Here is a 25,930-nt window from a genome sequence, read left to right on the forward strand (position 1 = left end):
CATCCAGTGATGAGAGATGCATATTAGAATCAAGCCTTCAAAATTTTCTCAGTAGCTCTGTTACAAAACAAATTAAATGAAGACTGTGCACTTTATGTAACACAGGCTGGATTGGAAATGAAAAGATATAAATTATTAAACCTAACCCCTTTATCTGCTTGTCATCAGCTCAGGCTTAAACTCTTCAAGTAGCTAACTGTCCATATAATTATAAACTAATTGCTTTCCATTCCAGGATAATTATAGGATAGTGTTCAGGACCAATGCACTGTATGGTAGTATTCTGTTGCAAAACATGTATATGTTTTCTATGGTAATCTGAAGATGAGATAAAGTACTTGGCTGAAGGTGTCAATAAGCAACAATATACAGTATAAGCAATTCCTGCAATAGAATGGAATCTAAGAAAGGCATACTGTACAACTTATGTCTTTTGATCAAAATGATGCTACCTGTAACTGTGAAGGGGTTGGATGTTTTGCACACAGTAAGCCTAATTTTTAATTTGTGTGCATGCATCTGAGTACCCATTTCTTCATATGAGCATCCAAATAACATGTACTTGGGTGTCTTAACTTTGAAAATTGGCCTCCCCTGGGGAATGTTTTTTTTTAAATTCATTTATATTCTGTAATTTACAAGATTTGTATTATTTGGTGAGGAGGGAGTGAGGAGGAAGGATTGAATTTTCTTTGTTATATGAATCTATAGTTGAGAAAATGAGGTAACTTGCCAGAAACTGACTCTTTCACAGTGTGCTGTGAGTGCTCACTTCTTCTGAACAAATGAGAATGATTGATTATTTAGGCACCTAAACATGGATTTAGATGCCTAGCTCCAGGCACCGATGTATAAATATTTAGGCCCTAATATTTAACTTCCTGTGATCCTGAAATAGAGACTTACTTTAGAGATGCTGAGTCAACAGCACACTTGATAACCTGCACCAGAGTCTTCCAGATTTCTCTCTCTCTTTTTTTTTTTGTTCTTACTCTCTCGTGGTTAATGTCTATTAAATCCAGTATAGCAATGTAAAGAAATTATTTCAAATAGAGTTTCACTTGCAGCTTCAAACATACTGATTCACCTTTTGGCTCTGAGTTCACATTGAGTTAGACTTGCTAAATTGCTATAGCCTTTGCTCATTTCATCACTCATCTTCAGATTGTCCCAAAGACAGCAACAGATAGATGGCTGACCCTGTTATTGTTATGCCTTATTACGTTATGTTTGTTACCCATCAAAATAACTCATTGTCTCTCCACATCTACATTCTCTGTATTAGTACCTGTTTCCCTCTTTTCAACATACAGGTTCCTAACAACCTAGATTTCTTTACCCTCCTAGCCTTGTTATAAATGTGGTAAAAATCTTTCAACAATTTAACACTAATATACATGGGTGGATGCCTCTATCTCACTGCTCTGTAGCATTGTCTTTGTGTGACCTCTTCTCTTATATTTGGACCATGTGTTTGCATAATTACAGTGAACAATCCACATGGCTTTCTCCCTTACCGACTTCCCACAAAACAGGCTAACCATATATTTTTTAAATGTACAGTATGTATCTACTATTGATTCCTGCAATCAGAGCACTCCAGAGCATTGTTTGTCCCCTAGCAAGAAAATAATAACTAGTACAAGCCAGAAAATAAAGAGCCAACCCCATGCTGTTATATCCCACTGAGCCCTATATGATTATACATAATGTCACGTACAGCAGGCTTGACTTTTACCATGTCAGTGCTGTCATGCTTCAGACTACTATTTTCAATTCAACCAGAAGCTACTATTACTGCAGCTCCACTGTCTGGTGTTGCCAAGCCCTGCTGGAGAATTAATGAAGGAAGCATTGTAGTGGCTGTGAACCTGTTAGTAGCTAATATTTGCTTAATGTGGTGTTGCTAATCATGCAATTTGGTTCACCCAGTTTTATAGCGGGTGCAGCAGTAAATGGTGCCTGCAAAATGATGATTTTAATGCAAGCAATAGCCATGGTAGATCCTTTTTTATTCATTTGCTTTTAATCTTTTCATAGGATGTTTACCGTTCAAGTAGATGAAGACAGAAGCCAGACTCAGAGGCTACCTACTGATCAGTCTATAACTGTTAAAAAACTCTTTGTGGGAGGGACCCCACCTCACTTTCAGGTTGCGCCTATCAGGAACATACCCCCTTTTGAGGGTTGCATATGGAATCTTGTCATCAATGCCATGTAAGTAGGTCTTACTAGTGCTCACAAATGTTTTGGTTGCTGAAGCAATAAGCACCTCAGCTGCCAAGAGAAAAGTTGCTGTCAAAAGCCAAACCTACACAAAAGGGTACCTAAAAAACTGCTTTATACGCCGTTGTTCTTTTTGATATATCAATATACAGTATGCACATGACAGGACATAGGTCTGATTTATTGAGGAAAGTCTTCTGGGTGCAAGAACCAGTGCCTGCCCACAAAAAATACCACCTACAGTGTTCTACAGCCACATTCCAGACCACAACAACTTACCCTAGTAATGCTTTGGTGTTATAGGCCATTCCTATGGAACTCTGTGCCATTGTTTTTAAATAAGGGTGAGACCCTGAGCTGTCAGATTATGGGAATTAGTATGCTTAGCATGGAGCCTTAACCATAGGAAATGTTCTGCTCCACTAGGTTAATGATCTGGAGGGAACAGGTGGACAGAAAAAAAAGGAATGGTGAATGAAATGGAACTTCTGCAAAACAAATCACTTTGATAACACTTTAAAGCAACAGACTCAGTGCTTGGTCAAGTGTGAACTCAGAGCAGTACCATAGCTTCTTCAGTGACAGAGAGAGGCAGAGGAATTGATGAGAGCTATTGATTTCATTGTATCTCCATAGCCCCATGGACTTCGCTCAGCCTGTGTCCTTCAAAAATGCAGATATAGGCCAGTGTCGCACTCTGGAACCCGAGACCAGACTTCCTGAAGGAGAAGATGGAGATGAAGCTACCCCTGCTTCTGTCTTGATCCAACCTGAACCTGATGGTAAAGAGGAGAAAGAGAGCACAACTGCCACCCCCAGGTTTTCTTCCTCTCCTCCTCCACCACCATCACCTTCACCTCCTACACATGTAAGTGTATATTGCGTCTATGAAGAACAATTTTAGAAAAGAAGTCTCTTTTATGTGGGAAGAGGAGAGGAATTAGTAATGATGCCTTAAAATTATGATATGTGTGTAGATGGCTAGAGGATATTGAGTACTTGGGGTATCTACACTATTATAGAGTTCTGGATGTTTCATCCAGCATGTAAATGAAGCAGATTATCAACTAAAGCTCAGGACAAGCTTGAATCCTGAATCATTTTATTTTTTTCCTCAGCAAAAGCTTAGAATAGGATGATCATAGCATCCTGAATCACACTGAGGTGATATGATTCTGTTATATATCCCCTTTCTCCTCCTCTCCCCTCTCTAATCTCCCAAGAACTCCAGAAAGCCACTATGGCAATCACAGATTTTGTTTTTGTTGGCTTTTCCTTCATTCTCAACTCCAAAGAGAATTGCAAGGTTGGATAGGCCTTTTTTGTGTCATTTATGTCTTTTCTTTTCTTTTTTTTTTCATGGTCGAGGATGGGCTCAGACTGAATGATTAAAAGCTCTTTTATAAAAATGCATGCATTGCTATCGCCATATTAGGATGTAATGCTTTGCACACATGTGTCACATACGTGTGTGTATGCTCTGTACATATGTGGACTCTGCTCACGTGCTGTATTAACCCTACTGAAAATATAAAAAGGTCATTTAATTGAAATCAGCATCTATATCAGAAGACTGGAGGGTAACAGATGTTTTTTAAAAGGTGTGATAGGTAATTACAGACCAGTGAATCATACTTTGGCTTCCAGTAAATTAGTTGAAATTATAAATAAGGGCCAGATTTTTCAAACTAAATTAAAACAAAGGGAGCTGCTGGTTGGTGACTGCTTTTGAGAACCTGGCCACTTCACTGAAGTGCCTAAGTAGAAACTCAGATCTCTTGAAAAACTAGCCATAGAGAAAGATTAATAAAACAGCTGATTGAACATCATCAGAAATTCATGCCTCTCTGATCTACTAGAGTTCTGGGAACATATCAGTAAAATAATGGACAAAGGAAAACTGACTGATCAAATTTACTTTGATTGTCAAAAATCTTTGTTGAACTCCATCACAAGAGTATGTTAAAGAAATTAAATAGTCACAGGTTGAGAGTTAAGGGTGGGATTCCTCATGCTTCAGGATATAAAACAACAACTAACTGATTGGGCTTAGAAAGAAGCTTCCCCTATGGGAAATTTATCTCATAATGGTGTTTCTTGCACCTTCCTCTGGTATCAGCCACTCTCACTGATGGGATACTGATCAAGGTGGACCATGGGTCTGATATGATATGATGATTCCTGTGAAATTTTATAACCTTAGCCAAAAGACTGCTGAATCATAGAGTCATAGGACTGGAAGGGACCTCAAGAGGCTATCTAGTCCAGTCCTCCGCACTCAAGGCAGGACTAAGTAATATCTAGAGCAGTAAGAAGAACAGGAGTACTTGTGGCACCTTAAAGACTAACAAATTTATTTTAGCATGAGCTTTTGTGAGCTGCAGCTCACTTCTTCGGATGCATAGAATGGAACACACAGACAGGGGATATTTATACATACAGAGAACATGAAAGGTGGAAGTATGCATACCAACAGGCAGAGTCTAATCAATTGAGATGAGCTATCGTCAGCAGGAGGAAAAAAAACTTTTTGAAGTGATAATTAAGATGGCCCATAGAAGATGTGAGGAGAACTTAACATAGGGAAATAGATTCAATTGGTGTAATGACCCAACCATTCCCAGTCTTTGTTTAGGCCACAGTTAATAGTATCTAGTTTGCATATTAATTCAAGTTCAGCAGTTTCTCTTTGGAGTCTGTTTTTGAAGGTTTTTTGTTGCAAAATTGCCACCTTCAAGTCTGTCACTGAGTGGTTAGAGAGGTTGAAGTGTTCTCCCACTGGTTTTTGAATGTTATGATTCCTGATGTCAGATTTGTGTCCATTTATTCTTTTGCGTAGAGACTGTCCGGTTTGGCCAATGTACATGGCACAGGGGCATTGCTGGCACATGATGGCATATATCACGTTGGTAGATGTGCAGGTGTACGAGCCCCTGATGGCGTGTCTGATGTGATTAGGTCCTATGATGGTGTCACTTGAATGGATATGTGGACAGAGCTGGCATCGGGCTTTGTTGCAAGGATAGGTTCCTGGGTTAGTGTTTATGTTGTATGATGTGCGGTTGCTGGTGAGTATTTGCTTCAGGTTGGGAGGCTGTCTATAAGCGAGGACTGGCCTGTCTCCCAAGATCTGTGAGAGTGAGGGATCATCTTTAAGGATAGGTTGTAAATCTTTGATGATGCGCTGGAGAGGTTTTAGTTGGGGGCTGTAGGTGATGGCTAGTGGTGTTCTGTTATTTTCTTTTTTAGGCCTGTCCTGTAGTAGGTGGCTTCTGGGTACTCTTCTGGCTCTGTCAATATGTTTTTTCACTTCAGCAGGTGGGTTTCTCAAACTGGGGCCACCACTTGTGTAGGAAAAGCCCCTGGCAGTCCAGGCCGGTTTGTTTACCTGCCCCATCTGCAGGTCTGGCCGATTGCGGCTCCCACTGGCCACAGTTTGCTGCTCCAGGCCAATGGGAGCTGCTGGAAGCGGCGGCCAGTAAGTCCCTCAGCCCGTGCCACTTCCAGCAGCCTCCATTGGCCTGGAGCAGCAAACCACGGCCAATGGGAGCCGCGATCAGCCGGACCTGCAGACGGGGCAGATAAGCAAACCAGCCTGGCCCGCCAGGGGCTTTTCCTACACAAGTGGCAGCCACAGTTTGAAAAACACTTCTCTAGAGCATCCCTGACAGGGGTTTGAATGACCTTCTCTTAAAAATCTCCAATGATGGAGAATCCACAGCCTCCCTAAGCAATTTATTCCAGTGCTTAACCCCCCTGACAGTTAGGAAGTTTTTCCTAATGTCGAACCAAATCTCCCTTGCTGCAATTTAAGCCCATTGCTTCTTGTCCTATCCTCAGAGGTTAGCAAGAACAATTTTCTCACTCCTCTTTGTAACAACCTTTTATGTACAGTAACTCCTCACTTAACATCCTCCCACTTAATGTTGTTTCCATTAGGGAACTTCTCATTTAACGTTGTGCAGTGCTCCCTTAGCAGTCATTTGGCCGCCTGCTCTGTCCACTGCTTGTAGAATTCTTGGAAAAGCAGCGACTTTACAAGGAAGCATTGCACAAGTTCTGCTTCTCCACCTCCTCCCCCTCCCTCCCAGCACTTCCCGCTTAGGACTTTCTGGGAGGGAGGAAGGGATGGATCAGGGAAGCACCATGTCTCTGCTCCTCCCCTTTTTTCCTAAAAAGTCCTAAGCACTGCCAAACATCATTTTTGTTGCTCTTCTCTGTACTTTCTCCAGTTTATCCACATCCTTCCTGAAATGTGGCGCTCAGAACTGGACACAATATTTCAGTTGAGGCCTAATCAGTACAGAATAGAATCTCAGGCTTCAAACTCCTGGCAATGCAAAACTGGGTGTTGTTGGTGCAAATTTTAAAAATGTGTATCTCAGTAAAGGAGTTCAGATGATTAAACTGATTGAGAAAGTTGTTTCAATACAGTAATATTAAAAGTTGGCACAGCATTTCCTGGCTAAATAGTTCAGGTGCTTGAAATAGTAAATTGGAAAGTATTGTGAAAAAATCCAGTTTTGAGTTTGTTTTGGTACAAACCCAGAAGTTTGTTGCAACTTGTTAGGGGGCTTATTCTTTCACCCTTTCACTTCCCTGGTCCTTCTCGCATGAACAGAGAGCAACAATACCCGAAGTCTGAAGGTGCAAACAATTCAATGTTTATTGGGGTGAACTTCCAGCAAGCATGATTCCAGTTTCTTTCCTCAGTGTCCCCCTTCCCAGCTCTGACACCACAGAGCCTTGCCTGTGTCCCTGTTCCCACTCCCTGTTCTCATTCCCCCCGTTAGCGAAACATGATTTCAATTCCCCCACCCCCATTCCCTGTTCCCATTCCCCTCCCCTTACTTCCTGATTGATTGCAGACTATATAATAAAACTTGAGTTCTGCTTAGCTATACCTTAACCAATCATTTTACTGAAATTTAACTAACCAATGCTAACATATTGTAACATGATTATTTAACCAATCATATCCCACCACCTTAATTGGTTTACACCCAACAAAATTAATTATACAGCAGACAGAAACAATTACAGAACCAGACAGAGATTATACAGACAAATAATAGGGAAGTGGAGACTACAGTGATAGAACAATACAGAAATGAAGATTTCGCATCCCAGCTATTAATAAAGTGAGTTCTTGCCAGACAGGATGCTATCAAACTAAGTTTCCTTTTACATCTAGACTCTTCCCTTTCTCTGGAGGTGATAGGTATATCAGGACAGGATTGTATTCCTAACAGCCCAATAGCACCTTATTTCAATGTGACTAGTTGGAATGTAAGGATGTGACCATACATTTCCCAGCTTATGGCTGCCTCTGCTGTTTAGCCAAAGGCTTAGCCTAAGAACAGGGCCTCAGGCCTTGGCTACACTTGAGAGTTACAAACTGGTGGTGGCTTTACAGCGCTGTAACTCACTCCCTGTCCACACTGGCAAGGCACATACAGCGCTGTATCTCCATGGCTACAGCGCTGCAGGTACTCCACCTCCCCGAGAGGAATAAAGAGAACAGCGCTGGTGCTGCAGCGCTGGGGTGCCAGTGTAAACAGGGAATAATCTTACTATGCTGTAACTGACCTCCGGAAGCTTCCCGTAGTGCTTTTAAGTAAAGATTACTATCTTTGTTTTGTTGTGATGCCTCTGTTTGTTTTGTTGTGAATTCCAGGCTCCCGAAGCTGCTTATCAAAAAAACAAACACAACTACTGTTTGCTGTGAATGAGCTCCCTTTGGAATGCCCACAGCTAGTGTTTGCTTGACGAGAGGGGGCTTGAGGAGAGAAGCAGCGCGGCGTGCGGGAGGGAAGAGAGGGGTCCGTTTTGGGGAGGCTGCTTATCTGGTGCTTTCAGTGACAAGAGAGAGGTGGGGGAGGGGGTCGGAACTTGCAGCTGCTGACAGTGTCAGCTCCAAAAACCCACTCTCTCTCTCCCCCAGGCTCCCTGTCACACTCCACCCCCCCCCCTTTGGAAAAGCACGTTGCAGCCGCTTGAATGCTGGCATAGCTGCCCATAATGCACCGCTCCCAATGCCGCTGCAGATGCTGCAAATGTGGCCACGACAGTGCACTGGTAGCTGTCAGTGTGGCCAGATTGCAGCACTTTCCCTATTCAGCTGTATGAAGACAGGTTTAACTCCCAGCGCTGTACAGCTGCAAGAGTAGCCATACCCTCAGACTGTCACAGTAAGAGAAGGACCTAACACAGACAGACAGTGATTTTGATTCTTTCTTTTATACCTCTATAACTAGCTAAGTGATAAGAATACACCTAAATTTTTAAAGTATAGGCCTTTGCAGACAGTCTGAATATCTATATCCTAACACAACTCTGTAGCTGTGTTGTCTGAGTTGTCTGATCACCCTTATAATTTCCCACAACTGTGAAAATTTAAATAATTAAAAATAAAAAAAAATGCTTCATACCCATAATTTGAGCAATGGTGAAAATGTAAATTGATACACATTTTAAAATGCTTAAAATAAACATATTACCTATTGAAATTATAAAAAAACATTAAAATTGAATTCTGCCCAGCCTGTTTATATAGGAACTAAAGCAACACTTTTGACTTCTACCCACAAGATGGCGAAATTGTAACATGATGAAACTGATACATTTCCATTTTCAATAAAAAAAAATTATACAGTTCAAAAACACTGAGTCTATGACACAAATATTCAGAGCAAAGGAACTCCAAGATAAAGGTGATAATCCATTCTCCTACTCTCGTGAAAGAGAGAAAGTCAGGCTGCCATAAGCATATTGTTTGAGAGAAGGGTTTGTTTCTTTTTTTATTTCTTTATTTTGCTTCCGTTGCTTGGCTGTCTTCTCTCTATAAACCTGAGAGACTCTTTCCACTGTCTGGGTCCATGTGTATTTATACTAGCCATTTTTCAAGGGCAAAATTAAGAGGAATAATTATTAGTTAAATGTTTAATGTTATTTACAATAATTGTTATTTAATTTTGTTGTTTAATAAAGAGATGGGCTTTACACATGAGGTACATGGAGCCATGGTGAATCATGTAATCCACATATATTGCCCAGGGTGACAATCTGGAAAAAAAAAAGTGTGAAAAATTCACACGTACCAACACCCTTGCAGTTTCTCTTTTGAAAAATAAAAGTGTTTTCAAATTCTTCATATTCAAAAGCACCTTAAATGATCTAGCTTTTCTTTTTTTGCCTAAATCCTGCTCAGTAGAGCTGGGCAAATAATGGATTTTTCAGTTTGCTGGCAATACTGAAAAATTGGTGGAAAAAATCATTTTGGGCTGACTCACAAATTTATTAAAAATTTTCAGCAAATCAAAAAATAATTTTAGTTTGTGCACAAAATGTGTTTTGATTTTGAACATTTTAAATCATTTAGATAAAGACATTTTCTAAATTAAAAGTAATTTTGAATCAAAAAATCAAAATGTTTCATTTTGAAAATGTTGAAATAAAGCATTTGAATTGTTTTCAGAATTTTTTTAAGTGTTTTTAAGGGTTTTTTTAATTTTTGTTTTTTTGGGGGGGCTAACGCAATTTGCTGAAATTTAGGTGACTTCGCCAAATGTTTCAGTGTTGCGGAATCTGTATTTTTTGCCAAAAATTTGCACTGAAAAATTTCACTCAGTTCTATTGCTCAGTATTTGCACCTGCAACAAAGAGCATAACCATGGTTTATATTGAAACAGCTGATACATCATTCATGATTCAGTAATGTAGTACCTCAAAGCCATTCTGGAAGAATCTTATGTGCAAATCCAGTCAGCACAGAAATTCACCCACATGCAGGGGAGGCAAAAAAGACTGTGCTATACTTAAATCCCACCCTATCCTTAAGACTTAAGTACTCGTGCTCTCCATCTCCACAGCAGTGAGTTGAACTCTTAATGAAGAAGTTGTATTTAAAAAAAAAAAAGACAGGACACAGGCTAGTCAGGTAGTTTACTGCCTGTTCGCTGCTTTCTTCTGCTAGGATTGTTAAAATGTGTCTTGCTTGAGAACAATGCCTTGGTAACTGCTGCTTCTGCCTCATATTATTTACTGCTTCTCAGGACTTGTTTGCCACTGAAGTGAAGAGCGCCAGCATTTCAGCTGACTTTGACGTCATCACGGTATCTTCCAACATTTTCCCAAATGGTCCCCAGTTGTTTCATTTAACACTATTGGGTGAATTGTGGTGCTGCCTTCTTCCTTTGCTAATGAATGACTTTTCTTGTGAGTGCTAATGCAGTATCATTTGTAGAGAATGTGTGAGACAGTTGGACAGTGAAGTTCCTATTTGCTCAGACAGCTCCGCTAAGGTTATCAGTTTTCTATGATATACATGGCTTCTGCTGATGTTTCCTATCATATAGAGAATAGTGAAGTTAAAGTAATTAATTAAATGGTTCAATTTTGAGGCTCCCAGGTGATGTTAGGGTTTATTAACTGGTTGGGCTTAAATGTGGGACACCTTAAGGCTATGATACAAAAATACAGAGCCAGGAAACTCCAAGTTGGGCTGATAATCCATGCTTTTAACTCACACACTTGTGAAAGAAGTAAAGTCAGACTGTCAGAGATAAAGTCAGGCCGACCTTTGTTGGAGATAGGCATGTGAATAAAGCCTGAATTCTCTAGAACAGTTCCCTTGGACAATTTTTTCTCACTGACACTTCCACCTCCATACAGTTGACTATTTTTAAGCTTTGTTTTTAAGGGATATATGAATAAAAGACCAATATAATGACAAAATAAATTAATAGGTGTGTTAACCTATTACCAAACCCCCAGCAACATTTGTGGCACCTACCATTAATTCCTTATTCTCCCAGTCCTCCTCCTGTGCCCCAGCATCAGTGCTTACTGAAAGTAGCAAGTAACTGAGACAGTTTAGTAATATTTGACATCTGACAGAATCAAATTTTTCCCTAACTGAAATCATTGGAGGCCAGAAATAGACAACCAAGGACAGACTTTGCCCCCTTAACATTGTAACATGCACCAGTGTGCCATTGAAATGTCCACTTTAGGTCCATTTTTTTCATTCTTCATCCATCTGCCAATTCCAGGCTTTAATTTATCTCCAAGTTTAAACAACCGATGATGGATATATTATATATACAGTACCATTGCCAGTTGTTAAACTATCAGGCTAAGACTGTAACTGTTAAAACAGCTTTGGACATTAGCCAGCATTATAGGAATATTATCCTGCAACTACATCACCTTTATCCATTTGTTAATCACTGAAAGACTATCCTCACACATTCATCACTCTGTTTTGTGCCTGAGTAACATCTTTCTCCCATTTTTCTTTTAATTGCACATTGGTGTGTACTTGTCACAGTGCATGCTCTTCCACTGTACATGGAGGACTGTCATAATCAGAACAGAGTAGTTGTGGAAAATGTTTTTAAAAAAATTCTCAACTGTTGTGAGAATTTCTTTGTGACTTATGAAAGACAAAATATCACATTACTGAAGAGGGGAATCACAGAGAGGGGAATTTCCTCTTTGCAATAGAAATTTCCTGTTTCCTGAGGAATCACGCATGACATCTTGAAAATGCTTCACAGAAAGAACACTTTGACAAGAAAACACCGCACATTGTACTTTGAGAGCCTCTGTTGAGTCAGGGCTCAGAGAGAGGCTGTGGCCAATCCAAGACTGTTAAACACAGTGCTTAAAAATAGAGCTTCCAAAGTCTTTTTTCCTGTGGTATTATTGTCCTAAGATCGTGCTGTCTTAGATCCTCTGAGAAACTTCTTCACAATATACCCCAAAGTGGAGTATTGGGGGAGATGATCATTCTTGTGGCCCTTTCATTGAACAATGCTAGACTGTGGCTATATGATCAAGATTCAAAGGGACACAATCAAAAAAAAATCACACTTCTGCCTGAACATGTTCTACCTTCTATCGTTACAAGTAACATCTAAGAGTAATGTAACTGAAAGAGACCATTGGTAAAAACAACATTTTTCTTTATTTCTTTGGTTTGTCATGTTTGTGCATTTGACAGCACAAAGTATATAGTACCTGTTTCTCCTCCGTATCAGCTAGTCAGTTTTTCTGGTATCTGTGTGGGTCTTTCAAACAGCAACAGGGGGAGAGAAAACATTTTGAAAGACAGCAAAAGAAACCTGATTGTAAAACAAAAAAATTGGCATGGGGACTCAGTGGCAGGGGTAGCACCTGCAACTACTTCTATCTCCTTTTTTTTAAAGATTGGCTAGATTTCAGTTTGATGGTGTCCCTTTAAGATTTCAGTCCTGCTTAGACTCTATAAGACAGCACCCTAAAGTATAAGTGCCAGTGAGCTACATTTAAGGATGCACTGAGCTGCACAGAAATCATTTAAGGGTCTGGTGTGCATACCCTGATGACGAAAAAGCAGTACATAAGTCTAAAGGAGCTCTGCTTTTAAAATGAATCTTCATTATATTGCCTGCTAACTTTATTTTACGTGGAGAGACAAAAGACACTGGGAAGTTGCAGAGCCAATACCTGTAATAGGTAGCATATTCCAAAGTGCTCCAGGGTAAATGAAGGAACTTTAACTCTTGGACAGATGAGGTTCAGAATGAGAAGTTCTTCTTGAAAAATATTACTAGCATCCCTAGGAGACTATAGAAGAGGTTTTTTATTTTCTGATGTATGCTATATACTGCTGTAAAGCACATCATAAATTAATATGCTCGATCAATGGCATGATTTATATTTTGCAGGACTCTTGTGCTGCTGATACAGAGCCAGCTGTTTTGGAGGGTGGCAAACAATTTGGTCTTTCAAGGAACAGCCATATTGCGGCTGCATTTGATGATACCAAAGTGAAGAACAGGTACAATATCTGATTTTTGTGATGAAGTAATAAAGCGAGGTCTTATGTGGATGGCTGATGAACAAAATACTCTGGATCGTATTTTCAAAAACTTTAGGCACATTCTTGAGTGCAATTTTCCGTGGCCCAGTTTTGTACATATAAAAACACTGGTTAGTGGACACAAATAGCATTTAGGCATGAAGAATGGGTAATGATTAGTCTGCCTGAGTAGTATGCCCAAATGAATTTTGGGGTCAGGGGAGGAAGGAGAGAAAATCAAAGTTCAGGACATACAAAACTGGCCTGTGAAGAAAGGTTATGTGCACAAAAGTTGTTCTCAGTTTTAGAGGCCAGGTGTGGCCCTTTTCAAAGTTTGGTATCTTGGTCCATAAATAACACAATTAGGAGTAATATTATATTTGTTTGTTTTGTTCAAACAAAGCATAGTGCAGTTTAATGATATCAATTGCCAAGAACCAGGATAGCCGGTTCATACAACAGAATTAATAAATTGCACATGGAGTGGAAAGTGAAGTTCACTGAATCACAAACTAAATTATTTTTCTTGTAATAAGCAGGTCCTTTTTTCTCTTTTCTCTTCTCATCTCATGATTAAAATCAGCCAGCAAGGTTACCTGTTGCACATCAGGAACACTGCCAAGCTACACACCCACACAGAAGAATTAATAGAATTACTCCTTCTGAAAGTTATAGCTATGCATTGGCTGGTTCTAGCTATTGGACCAGAGATTCTGGAGCAATACCTGGTTCATTGCTAAAGAGTGTGACAATTAATAATTGCTTCAAGTGAAACTAGTGAATTTTGTTCACCTTCCTTTGATTGCACAGGCAACCTTAATTCTGACATTTCCTAATTTTGAGTGCTTGACTTAGTACATTTAATGTTATTTTAACATAGTGTTTGTGTGTGTAATTTCTTAGTTTAAAAAAAAACAAGGTGAAAAGACAGAAACTCCATTATATAGCATCACTTGGACACCTACATGGGTCATCAGCAAGGTTGCTGTATTCAGGGCCGGCTCCAGACCCCAGCGTGCCAAGCGCGTGCTTGGGGCAGCATTTTGCCAGGAGGGCAGCAGGCAGCTCCGGTGGACCTCCCGCAGGCGTGCCTGCGGAGGGTTCGCTGGTCCCGCGGCTTCGGTGGAGCTCCGCCAGAGCGCCCCCTGCGGTGTGCCGCCCTGCTTGGAGCGGCCAAATTCCTAGAGCCGCCCCTGGCTGTATTAGACAATATACATCGCCACAATAGATGTTGGACTAACAAGTAATATGCAGCTCTCAGGTCTGAATGATGTTTAAGTTTTGATGGACAAACAGAAGCACTAGTATCTGGCCTCTTAACAATTCATTTTTCTGAAAGGGGGGAAGGAAGGAGGGAGAGAGAGAGCGAATTAATTTTTCCTCCGTTTGATTTTGAGAAAAAATTTTCTTTGGTTCTGTTTTTCCTTTTCAGGCTCACAATTGAATTGGAAGTCCGAACAGAGGCTGAATCTGGCTTGCTTTTTTATATGGCTCGGATCAACCATGCTGATTTTGCCACTGTTCAGATAAAGAATGGACTGCCTTTCTTCAGCTATGACCTGGGAAGTGGGAACACCAGCACAATGATTCCAAATAAAATCAATGATGGCCAGTGGCACAAGGTATACAATGCAGTGGGATACTTAGAAGTGCTAGAGAGATCCTTGACTTGTTCAGGAGAACCTGAAATCTACATGAGCTGAATTTTTAGATACTTGCACCCAAGTTGTGCTTGGAGAATTTTTGCTTTCAGATGCACACACGTAATTGTAGCTATGTTTACACAGGTTCATATTCTGCTGGGTGCCGATATTTGAAAATTTGTCTCTCAGGTAAAGACGTATTTTGGGTCACATTTAGAATATACAGTATATGTAGCTGGGAAACCCAGAGAAGATTATAATGTTCTCCTCAACTGTCTGTTATGTAAGTAATGAGGCCCAGGTGACGCTCAATGAGACACATCATTAGAGCTAACAGTCTTTTGAGGTATCACTGTGGCTGAAATGTGATACAGTTAAAATACCAAAGAACTTTGAAAAAAAATCAAGTGAAGTTAATTTTGTTTGCACTATTACCTCAACTCATTGGGGAGCAAATATGATATTCACAGACATGTTTGCAGTGTTTGTGAGCTTTAAGAAAGGAAACACTTATGAATATAAAATGCACTTGGCCTCTGGATAACAGGTAGGAAATCATATCACAACCATCAATATGGTATGTACTGAAAAGAGGTAACAAACACATTATAAGTTAGTAGGTACACAGAGAACTGTCCTAAGGGATTTACTAAATTTGACATATCTGTTCTGCTAATCACAACACAAACTAAAGTAAATTAAAACCTGTCACTAAACAAGAATAACCCTAATAGCATTTCACCTTAATCATGGCTCACAGTACCCTAAACCCTGGTCTACAGCAGGGCTTTAGAGCTGGTCTGAAGATAGTTTTCCCTGGTGGAAATATTTAACAAAATCAAAAAATATTTTGTTTTCATTTAAAGTTTCCAGGGGAAATTTTGAGTTTTCAGTGAAAATGCAAGACTGAAAGATTTCAGCCAACAGTGAGAGTTGTAGAGCCTCATGGGAGTGGTATTTTGATCCTCCTGCCCCGATTGTTCTCTATGGGATGGGACCCCAACTGGATTACATCTTCCATAATGCCTTACTGGTCTCCCCTTTTGGTGAGAAGAAGGAATGGATTCCCTGGCCCTGGGTACATTAGGGGAGATATAGTCCAACACCACCTATGACAATTGCTTGGCATCAAAGGGCAGGACCATGTTTTCAACATGGAAGTCCTGGAAAAATCTGGTGTTAGACCTCCTGGGTGTAGAACCCAGGCCTGCTGGGCTGGGGACATTGCCATGCTGCCACCCAGTAACAGCTGTAACCTACTTGCGCTCCATAACCCCATGACTTGCTGTGAACAAATCCTACATCAAGGAGTGTGACAGGCAGAAGTCTCATGGCTCCTGATTGGCTCCCCATCCTATATAGACCCAAGGGATGTTCCAGGAAGAGTCTAGGCAACAGCTCAGATCTTCTGTAGCTGCCACAACTGTTTCTGCTCCTTGATCCTGAACTCCTGGCTTTGATCTTGGCTTGACTTGGACTTCATCTCCTGACCCTGAAACCTGACTCAGACTCTAACCTTTGATATTGACCCTGGCCTGGAACCTGACTCCGAATTCCTCCACTGTTCCCAGCCTCAGGTTTGCCCCTGCTCTGACTCTTGGTCATTACTGCCCTTGTTGGGATCCTGACATCTGGTTCAGTCAGCTTCAAGACTCATTTGATCTGCACCGAATTGAGGTAGACTGGCCATGTAATTTGTATGCCTGAGACCCGTTTATCAAAACAAGTCATATTCCAAATTAAGGTCCAGCAATCGTAAACATGGACAGCAGATGAAATGTTTCTAAGACACCCTGAAACAAAATGTGTGAAAAACAAACATTTCTGACTTGACCTTTGAGCAACTGGCAGTTGATCGTATTGCATGGCACTGCATGGTATGGGTGAGCATCCATGACTTTGAGAAGAATCAGGTTGAGCAGCTAGAAGCACACAAACAAAATGCAACTCAGTCACCACAACTAGACAAATGGCTCTGTAGCCAGTATGGTAAATGTTCTTCCTAAATTGGAATTGGAGTCACATGAAGGCCCATTAGTACAAACTATGATTGTCAAGGTTGTCCTTGAAATCAAAAAGCAGCAAAGAATCCTGTGGCACCTTATAGACTAACTGACGTTTTGCAGCATAAGCTTTCGTGGGTGAATACCCACTTCTTCTTGCATCCGAAGAAGTGGGTATTCACCCACGAAAGCTCATGCTGCAAAACGTCAGTTAGTCTATAAGGTGCCACAGGATTCTTTGCTGCTTTTACAGATCCAGACTAACACAGCTACCCCTCTGATACTTGAAATCAAAGTCACTAGGATCATTATCATCACCAGGGCACTTTAAAAATGTTACCTTAGTTTAGCTACCATGTATACTATACATGACATTTAGTCCTCTTAATACATAGAAGCACTGCTGCAGAAGTTACTGGGGAGTCTGATACATATCTTTGGAGAGAGAGTGGTTTAGCAGTAGTTATGGGCAAAGTTTGAACAACTCCTCAGCAATTGTTCCTCCATATGAGTCATGGCCTATTTGTCTGAATAGCAATCTTATTAAGCCTGGGTGTGTTACATTTACTCCATCCTGAACTATGATCTGTAGCAAGTATAAGCTAAAAGAACAAGAAACTCAGTCATGGAATATGGTTCTTAAATATGTTCTGTAATACACCTTTACGGTGGATGCCATTAAAAAGTCAACATTTACCATCGCAAATGCCTGCAGTTAGCACAGGATCTTCCTATATGTAGAAGAAGAGATTCAGCAGAATTGCTATCACTTTAGTGAGGCAAACATTGAGTTTTCAAATGGCATCCCCTGTGCATTTAGTAATTCTAATACAAATACTCATGATGCTTCCTGGCATATTTGAATTAAAAGTTTAGTTCTGTGGTTGTGGAACACACAGAACTGTGGAGTCCTCGTGCATGACTAGGACTGCTAGGCACTACAGCCATACAAATAATAAGTAGTAATAATATTGTCTGCCTTATTCTTTACATAGAGGAAGTTTTATTTGGCTTAAGGTGGAAATCTGAAGTTGCACTTTGAAAAGCATCCTTTGCTCCAAGGTTCTCTGGTACCAGAAAACTCTCACTAATGTGCTATATTTATGTCTTCTTTCTAGGTAAAAATATTTCGAACCAAGCAAGAAGGAATCCTTTTAGTAGATGGTGTTTCAAACAGGACCACCAGTCCCAAGAAGGCCGATATCTTGGATGTTGTGGGAATGCTGTTTGTCGGAGGATTGCCCATTAACTATACAACACGAAGAATCGGTCCAGTAAGGAAGAACATTTAATAAGCCGTTTCACAGTCTCTAAATATGTGTTGTCCGGTATCACGATTGACATTTCTTTTCCAAAATATAAAGGCAAATGGATAAAAGGGCCTATCCAATTCTTCTTTAAATAGTTGGAAGGACCTGGGTTAGAATACAGCCAGTACAAAGAATTGAAACTGGCCCCATAGTCATTACTATGGGAAGAAGGAAAAGCTTTACAGTCCTGGACCCTTACAATTCCACTGTTCTGCAGGGGGAATTCACGTTTAAAAATACAAGTCTCCCTTTTGGCAGGATTCTTGGAATTTTAAGGCTCCAGCACGGTACAGAGGGCTTGTGCAAACATAAAAGCTCAGTGAGACCCTCAGATAAAACTTAGTATCAGAGGGGGTAGCCGTGTTAGTCTGTATCCACAAAAACAACGAGGAGTCCGGTGGCACCTTAAAGACTAACAGATTTATTTGGGCATAAGATTTCATGGGTAAAAAAACCTCACTTCTTCAGATAAAACTTGTCCATTTCTCCGGTTCATCTGAAACTGACAAGTTTTGACAATTTTACCATGCAGTAGGCAAGTTTTGACATTTTGGTAACAAAATTATTGGTTTGGGAAAATTTTCATTAAGTGTTCTCCTAGAAATGACCAAAAGATCTATTCATGCAGATCTTGGCTGAATTCACTGGTGAGTCCAAAACTACATTCACTAGGATTTTTTTTTCAATTTTTAATTAAAGTTTTGTACAGTTCTAATTAACAGTTACGAACTATATCTTACAAAATACCAAAGCAACAAGATGGGTGAGGTAATATATTTTATTGGAAGCTTGAAAGCTTGTCTCTCTCACCAATTAGAAGATATTACCTCACCCCCCTTGTCTGTCTAATATTCTAGTAACAATGCAGCTACAACAACACTGTGTACAAAATACTACAGGACACAAAACAGACCCAGTGAATAAGGATTTCTTATATAAAAGATTGTGCAAAGAAAATATGAATAAAACTGGAAAGGTTTTAGAAATTCCATTAAAATCAGTGGTCTTAAGAGACTTACATGGGTGTTACTGAGAGTAAGATTTGTCCCAATGTGTGTGTGTACCTCTCTTCCCTCTTCCCCCAATCTCCGTGTTTTTTCTCATTCTCTCTTTCCCCCCTCACACCAAATGCATGAGTGTGTGCACACCTTTTGTCCTTCGAAGTGTGTGTTTGACATTTACCCTTCACTTCCCCAATATTACCACACTCCAGCATCAGCCAAGGCAGGGCTGGAACAATTTTTATAGTGCTGATGATAGAAACCATGTATTTGGGGTTTGTTATTACTACTTCAAGTCAAGGGGTGCAGCAGCACCCCCAGCACCTCTAGTTTCAACACCACTGGGCCAATGGCTTTCTTTAAAGCCTGTAGGCAATCCATGCTCCTCAGCTTCCTCTCCCCAACCTCTGCCAGCACCAGTTGTCCAGTAGGTGGGTGGACTCCCAGGCCTTCTTCAGGGAGGAGAGAGGAAATGCTGCTCTGCATAGCATCCAGCATCAATGGAAAGAGACATTATCTGAAATGGGAGCGGAGGAAAGTGCTAGTATGGCGTACCAGCTACACAGACTCCTTTCAATCCCTGCTGCTTCTTCCTTTAAAGGTCATCCAATGAGCAGCATAATAATAATAATAATACCTAGCTCTCATAGTGAAGGCTTGTTAAATTGTAAAACATGGATAAAGATGCAAGAAAATCATGCATATAATATCTTAGCTACAATCATACAATAGTTGTAGATAAGGTTATGTGGACAGCCATATGAAGCCATCAGTATTTATGTAAAACTTCCATTCACTTAAGCAGGAGTTGCACATTTAGAAGGATGTGGCCCAATATAAGCACAGCTTTAATATGTAAGGTTAGCCCCTCAATGGTCTGAGAGACAGAAAATGGAGTAATGTTACAAGTTATCTTGAGAAAATTTACTATACTCCATGCCTTTGTCCACTGGCTTAACTAGAAAGTACGGACTCTATTCAATTACAGAACTAAAGTATGGGCTATTACATTTCTGCATTGCCTGTGCAATTTGCTGTTTCATTATGCAGTGCATTATTTTATGCCCCTTCCGTTAAGCTAAAGAGATGAGACTTCATTTTGTGCGATCTGATCCCTAGAATTTCAGAAAAGCAACATAATTAGTCTGTAGTGTGATGGAGATTAGATTCTTATTACAATCAGATACTGTGGATTAGCCATGTAAAGTTCAAGACTCATTCAGCTCCACGCATCCAGCAGCAAAACACAGAATCAAAAGAAGGGATACTTTCTGATGCCATAATTGAGCCTTTCCAAACCAGCATTTCTGCTTGCTTCTCATAACAACATTCTCTGTTTGAAAATTGCACCCAGGTCACCTACAGCATTGATGGTTGCATCAGAAATTTTAAGATGACAGAGGCTTCTGTTGACCTGGATAATCCAACCTCCAGCTTCAATGTTGGCAAATGCTTTACCAATGCAGAGAAAGGAACATTCTTTGATGGAACAGGCTTTGCCAAAACAGGTAATAAACTACAATTTTACTAGTGCTAAAAGAGAAACAGTTATAGCACGTGGGATTTTCAAAGGCATTCAGCATTGCCTAACCCCCATCGTGGGAGCAGAGTTAGACCAGCTCTGACTCTAAGCACTTTTCAGAATCCCATTCAGCATGTTCAAATGTTACACCTGGTGTTTGAGCATGTGTATTTCCAGCAAGATCTCATATTAAGAACTGGTACCATGAGCCACTATTTTACACTCAATTTCAGTTGGACTAAATAATAGTGTAGCTGTTTTTCTAAATGTATTACTGTATGTTTTCCACTCCCCAGTTGGGACATTTAAAGTGGGAACAGACCTACTAGTGGAGTTTGAATTCCGTACTACTCGAATGAATGGTGTTCTGCTGGGAATCAGCAGCCAAAAAATGGATGGACTCGGTATCGAGCTGGTAGATGAAAAAGTGAGTGACGGCATTTTGCAGTGAGGCATCATCTGATACATTTCTGGATATCTGTAGGGCATTTGTGTGTTTTAAAATGCATGAACAAATTTTAACTCCGATTTAATGTCAAGACATCTCAGTCAAGATCACAGCCCCATATATGCCAGTCAGTCCTTCCCCTTCCAAATTTGTCTCACTTCTAGTTTTGCTAAGTCATCCTAACATGTTATTCTGCAACATTGCTCTGTTTCCTGTATTACAGCATTGGGCCTATGTTAGCAGGGCACTGTGTCTGTCGTGTCATGAATATCAGTCCCTTGTGTGTGTAACTCAATGTTGGTACATAGTTTAATCAACCATTCAACTGCACTTAAAAGTAAATAGCTCTGTTTTATATAAGACCACCACAAAACCAATATTTTTGTCCTTGTATAGTTTCACAACAGAAAGTTGGCAAACCAAGCCCACAGCTTTGCACATTCCTGCTAACCTAGGCCCCAGTGCTACACATGGATCTACACACATGAGCTCTGTTGACTTTAGTGGATTCTGTACAGGTGCAAGGATCCACCCACGCAGAACTGGGTGCAGGATTGGAGCCATAGTTACTAAATTCTGGTGATGGAAATAAACACAATGGGGCTGAGCTGGCTTGTGTTGATTTTGAAATGTAATAAGACAATTTATGTTTAACTCTACATTTATTCTAAATCTATATGTAGCTTTTGAGAAGGTCAGATTTGATGAAAACTAGATCACCATTTTCTGTATAAGTATTATTTTGATAACTCGTCCTTTCCCACCTCTTTCATGTTAATTTTCCAGCTGATGTTCCATGTGGATAATGGCGCAGGCAGATTCTCTGCCATCTATGAGCCTAACAAACCAGGCAGCCTGTGTGATGGACGGTGGCACAAGGTTACTGCAAACAAGATCAAGCACCGATTAGAATTGACTGTGGATGGGAATCAGGTGGACAGAAGCAGCCCAAATGGAGTCTCCAGTTCTGCGGACACTAATGATCCTGTCTTCGTTGGAGGATATCCTGGTAGGTGTCCAACACACAAACAGGGTATTATTCACGCTCTCTAGTAATGAGGCGTTGCCAATGTCTTAAATATAATTCCGTTTCACACATTAATATCAATGGCGATAGCCTGGTTATGAATATCCAATATTCTCTACAGCAGGGGTCCCCAACCCCCGGTCCGCGGCCCGGTACCGGGCCGCGGCCTCTTAGAAACTGGGCCGCGAACCGACCCAGTGGAGGGAGGTCTACCCGAGCCGCGGGACGAGCACTCCCTCCGCAGTCATGCCTGCGGGAGGTCCGCTGCTCCCGGGGCTCCGGTGGACCTCCCGCAGGCATGACTGCGGACGGTTCGCTGGTTGCGCGGCTCAGCTGGACCGCCCGCAGGCACGCCTGCGGGAGGTCCACCGGCTCTGGTTGAGCTGCCGCAGGCGTGCCTGCGGGCGGTCCAGCTGAGCCGCGCGACCAGCGAACCGTCCGCAGTCATGCCTGCGGCAGCTCAACCGGAGCCGGTGGACCCTGCGGGCGGTCCAGCTGAGCCGCGGGACGAGCGCTCCCGACCGGTCCCTGGTCCTGAAAAGGTTGGGGACCCCTGCTCTACAGTATAAATGTCAGTTATCTAGATTTCATTCTTGTGCCTTTGAATAACAGGAGCTCTGCAGCACTGAATTTCAGTCATGTGCTGCCAATATTTCAGCTAAGGAAGTCTATAGTTCTTTTTCCCTTGAGCTTATAATAAACCCTCTATCCAAGGGAGTGATGCACTTTCAGAGATGAACAAAAAGACCCTATTCCTTTCTTATCACATTTAAACAAAAACACTTTTTCATAGCCAAGGCAACAGCAACAGCATTTGACAAACTTGAACTGCCAAAAATGTTTACTGGAAAAAAAGGTAGGCTGAGTATATTGATCATATAACACAGAGCTCAGCCTGTGAAAATTGATTTAGGGAATGTGGGGAACAATCTGTAGAAGATGAGGCTGTCCTCCCTCAGGAATTTTTTAAAAATATTTCCCATTTGGTGCAATCTGGTTTATTTTTAAAGGCAAAACAAACAGGGGTGAAAGGATCCAGAGGCTTTCATACTTATTCTACTGATAGTGAATATTGACAACTAACTGTTCACAAACAAACAACAGACCAAGAATTATTTGAGGAATAATTTAATATTGAAAATCAAATTTCAGAAATTTGTAAAATGCTCGTAATATTGGGTTTTGGTTTTTTTTACTAATTCTGTAGCACTCCTAGTGCTGTTTTGTACTAGCTTGTGAACAGAAGCTAAATATCAAATAAGGGTGCCTATCCCAGTGTCCATTGAAGTCAATGGAACGCCTCCCATTGACATCTGTGAGCATTGCACTGAGCTCTGAATTATTTTCTTTGCATTTTTCCTCCATTCTAAATGATGTAATACAATGTATCCAGTAACACTTAGCTTTCAGTTCCTCCAGATGTTATCTGATGTGTTTCCTGTATTGTTTGATATGTAAGAGAAAGCCAGGCTCTACCACGCTGGCCTAATTTAGAAGGAGTGTTGTCCCATAAAGGTGTTCCCAGTGTTGTGGTATTTTTACATAAGAACGACCATACTGGATCATACCAATGGTCCATCTAGCCCAGTATCTTATCTTCTGACAGTGGCCAATGCCAGGTGCCTCAGAGGGAATGAACAGAACAGGTAATCATCACAAGATCCATCCCCTGTCACCATTCCCAGTTTCTGGCAATCAGAGGCTGTTTTTACAGCAATCCTTAGACTCTAATATAAGAACTGGTGCTAAAGAAGAGTTTCCAGTGGCGTGCATAATGAGTTATAAGCTGCATTTAGTCAAAAGAAGGGCAATCAGATGTAACACATCAGTCTATATAAAACAAATCCACACCACTTGCATTGGAATGATACCCAAGAACTGTGTTAAAGCTACATACTAAATTGTGGATCCATGTGATAAATAATTTATCATGCACCTTTGACCATCTCTCCTCCTTCTGTTGACTAGTCCATTTCCCCTTGTTTATTCTAACATTCCAAACTCCTCAACAGTCTCGCACACCTGCCTCTTTTTAATCAGCCTGCCAGAGAAATGTTTTGTCTTCCTCCAAATGTGGAATTTTCCCAATTTATCCTCGCCTGAGGCACAGAACAGACAAGATTCAGTCCAAGACCTGTGGCAGCATTTCTATGTGTATATATGTCACAAATTTAACATCCATTATCGTGGGGTCTGGATTCAACAGTCCACTGAGGTTGCTTTATGCTTCATTAAACCATCTGAAATTGGCTGGTGGAGAATTCCCTTGGGCAGGGGAATTTTCCACCAGCAGAAAGTTGTTGAGGTCAACTGTCATTGCCTCCTGCACCAACAACTGTCTCTCTCCCTGCCCTCCCTCCCGCCCCCCCATCCCCAGTGTAAGGAGAAGGAGGGGTCAGAGTTTTGGTGTAGGGGAGGGCTTGTAGTGGAACAGAGCTGTGCTGTGCCCAATCCTCCATTGATGTTGTAATGTCCCAGTGAATCCCTGTCTTGCACTAAGGCTAGGCAGCCCTGAATCAGGAAGCACAACTGGCTCCCTGTGGCCACTACTTCACTCAGAATAGAGATGAGAAACAAGGCTGGGAACTTCAAACAATTGTGAAGGGGAGATTCCCAGCTTCCCAATGGGACTAGCACTCACTTCTAGCCATCAGGGTTCCCAAGATGGCAGACTTCAAAGTTGTGACATTTTTAGGCATGTAAAAGCTATTTGGGGTCATTTTCAGTATTTGGCTCTATCCGAGCCCAGTACAGTTGGACTCAGCGTAGCTAAAGCCCTTGCCTTTACAGACACAAAGATACAAAATGTAATCCAAAAATAGTCTCTCCATAACCTTGCTAAGGTAGCCTCTCTCTGATACCTGCAGCACATACAGAATAGACAGTGTGTGCCCTTTGGGGATGCAGAAGTTGCCCTGACAACTTTGCTACTTGTGAGTAAATTCACCCGTCCCAGACTCATGCTGATAAATCCTTTATACCACATGTAAACAGACTACAAGTTGCAGATGCACAGAACCATTATTTGTCTGCTGCATACCATTTGTTAGTACTGTAGGAAAAATGCCATTTGGATTCTCAGGAAGGCTGAAGGCTGTTTTATTTAATGTCATGAACATCACCTGAACCGAGTTGTGTGATTTAAATGGAAGATTTAAATACGTTCTGATTTTGCCAGTGGCACATTGTGAATGAAGAAAGAGACTGATTAGATAGTTGCCACCAAATCAAGCGTTTATCAAACATGCTTAGAGGTTTAACCACTCTCCTGCTAAAAAATGGAGTGCAGCCAGTAAATTGTGAAGAATATATATATTTGGGAATGCAAGTGGGAGAAGAGATTTGAAGAAGAAAGATGAGGTAACAACATTATGTTTTGTTTTGTTTTTTCAGATGGTCTGAACCAGTTTGGCCTGACTACAAATATCCGTTTTAAAGGATGCATTCGCTCGCTGAAGCTCACCAAAGGCACTGGTAAACCTCAGGAGATTAGCTTCAGCAAAGCCTTGGAGCTGAAGGGAGTTCAGCCTCTATCATGCCCTGCAAACTAACATGAGATCATTCAACTTTGACATGCATCTGATTGTTTTAAGTGCCTAAATTTAAGAAAAAAATGTTATATACAGTACATTAATAAAATGTCTTTGAGCAAGTATTTTGAGTTCTGTCTGTGATATTTAAATGGCTCTATTTCAAGGTAGCTCCAAAAGAAGATTAATTAGTAATCATTCATTTCTTCTTTCTTTAACTGAATAAAGCAATAAATTACTCTAATCTTTTGTGCTGTTTTTCTGTAGTTTGAAATGGAATTGTTCAGCATAGTTTTTCGTGAGTGGGACTGTATAATATGGAGAGGTGTGTGAGAGAGAGAATGTACTTTATATAAAAAAGTGTGTTAACTCAT

At 40.8% G+C, this 25,930-nt stretch overlaps 1 protein-coding gene across 1 annotated transcript in view; it reads left to right on the forward strand.

Annotated features, from left to right (window-relative positions):
* LAMA2 (laminin subunit alpha 2) overlaps positions 1 to 25,681 on the forward strand; it is a 407,250-nt gene extending 381,569 nt beyond the window's left edge. Inside the window, exons 57-65 of the mRNA XM_045010304.1 lie at positions 2,041 to 2,217; positions 2,863 to 3,094; positions 12,939 to 13,051; positions 14,505 to 14,694; positions 17,837 to 17,992; positions 20,384 to 20,537; positions 20,848 to 20,978; positions 21,786 to 22,008; positions 25,420 to 25,681. Of these exons, the coding sequence (XP_044866239.1) occupies positions 2,041 to 2,217; positions 2,863 to 3,094; positions 12,939 to 13,051; positions 14,505 to 14,694; positions 17,837 to 17,992; positions 20,384 to 20,537; positions 20,848 to 20,978; positions 21,786 to 22,008; positions 25,420 to 25,577 (1,534 nt within the window). The 3' untranslated portion in view covers positions 25,578 to 25,681. The remainder of the gene's footprint in view (positions 1 to 2,040; positions 2,218 to 2,862; positions 3,095 to 12,938; positions 13,052 to 14,504; positions 14,695 to 17,836; positions 17,993 to 20,383; positions 20,538 to 20,847; positions 20,979 to 21,785; positions 22,009 to 25,419) is intronic.
* Positions 25,682 to 25,930: the final 249 nt, after the last annotated feature.

The sequence above is a fragment of the Mauremys mutica genome, chromosome 3, assembly GCF_020497125.1.
Source record: "Mauremys mutica isolate MM-2020 ecotype Southern chromosome 3, ASM2049712v1, whole genome shotgun sequence".
In the NCBI taxonomy this organism is placed as follows: Eukaryota; Metazoa; Chordata; order Testudines; family Geoemydidae; genus Mauremys; species Mauremys mutica.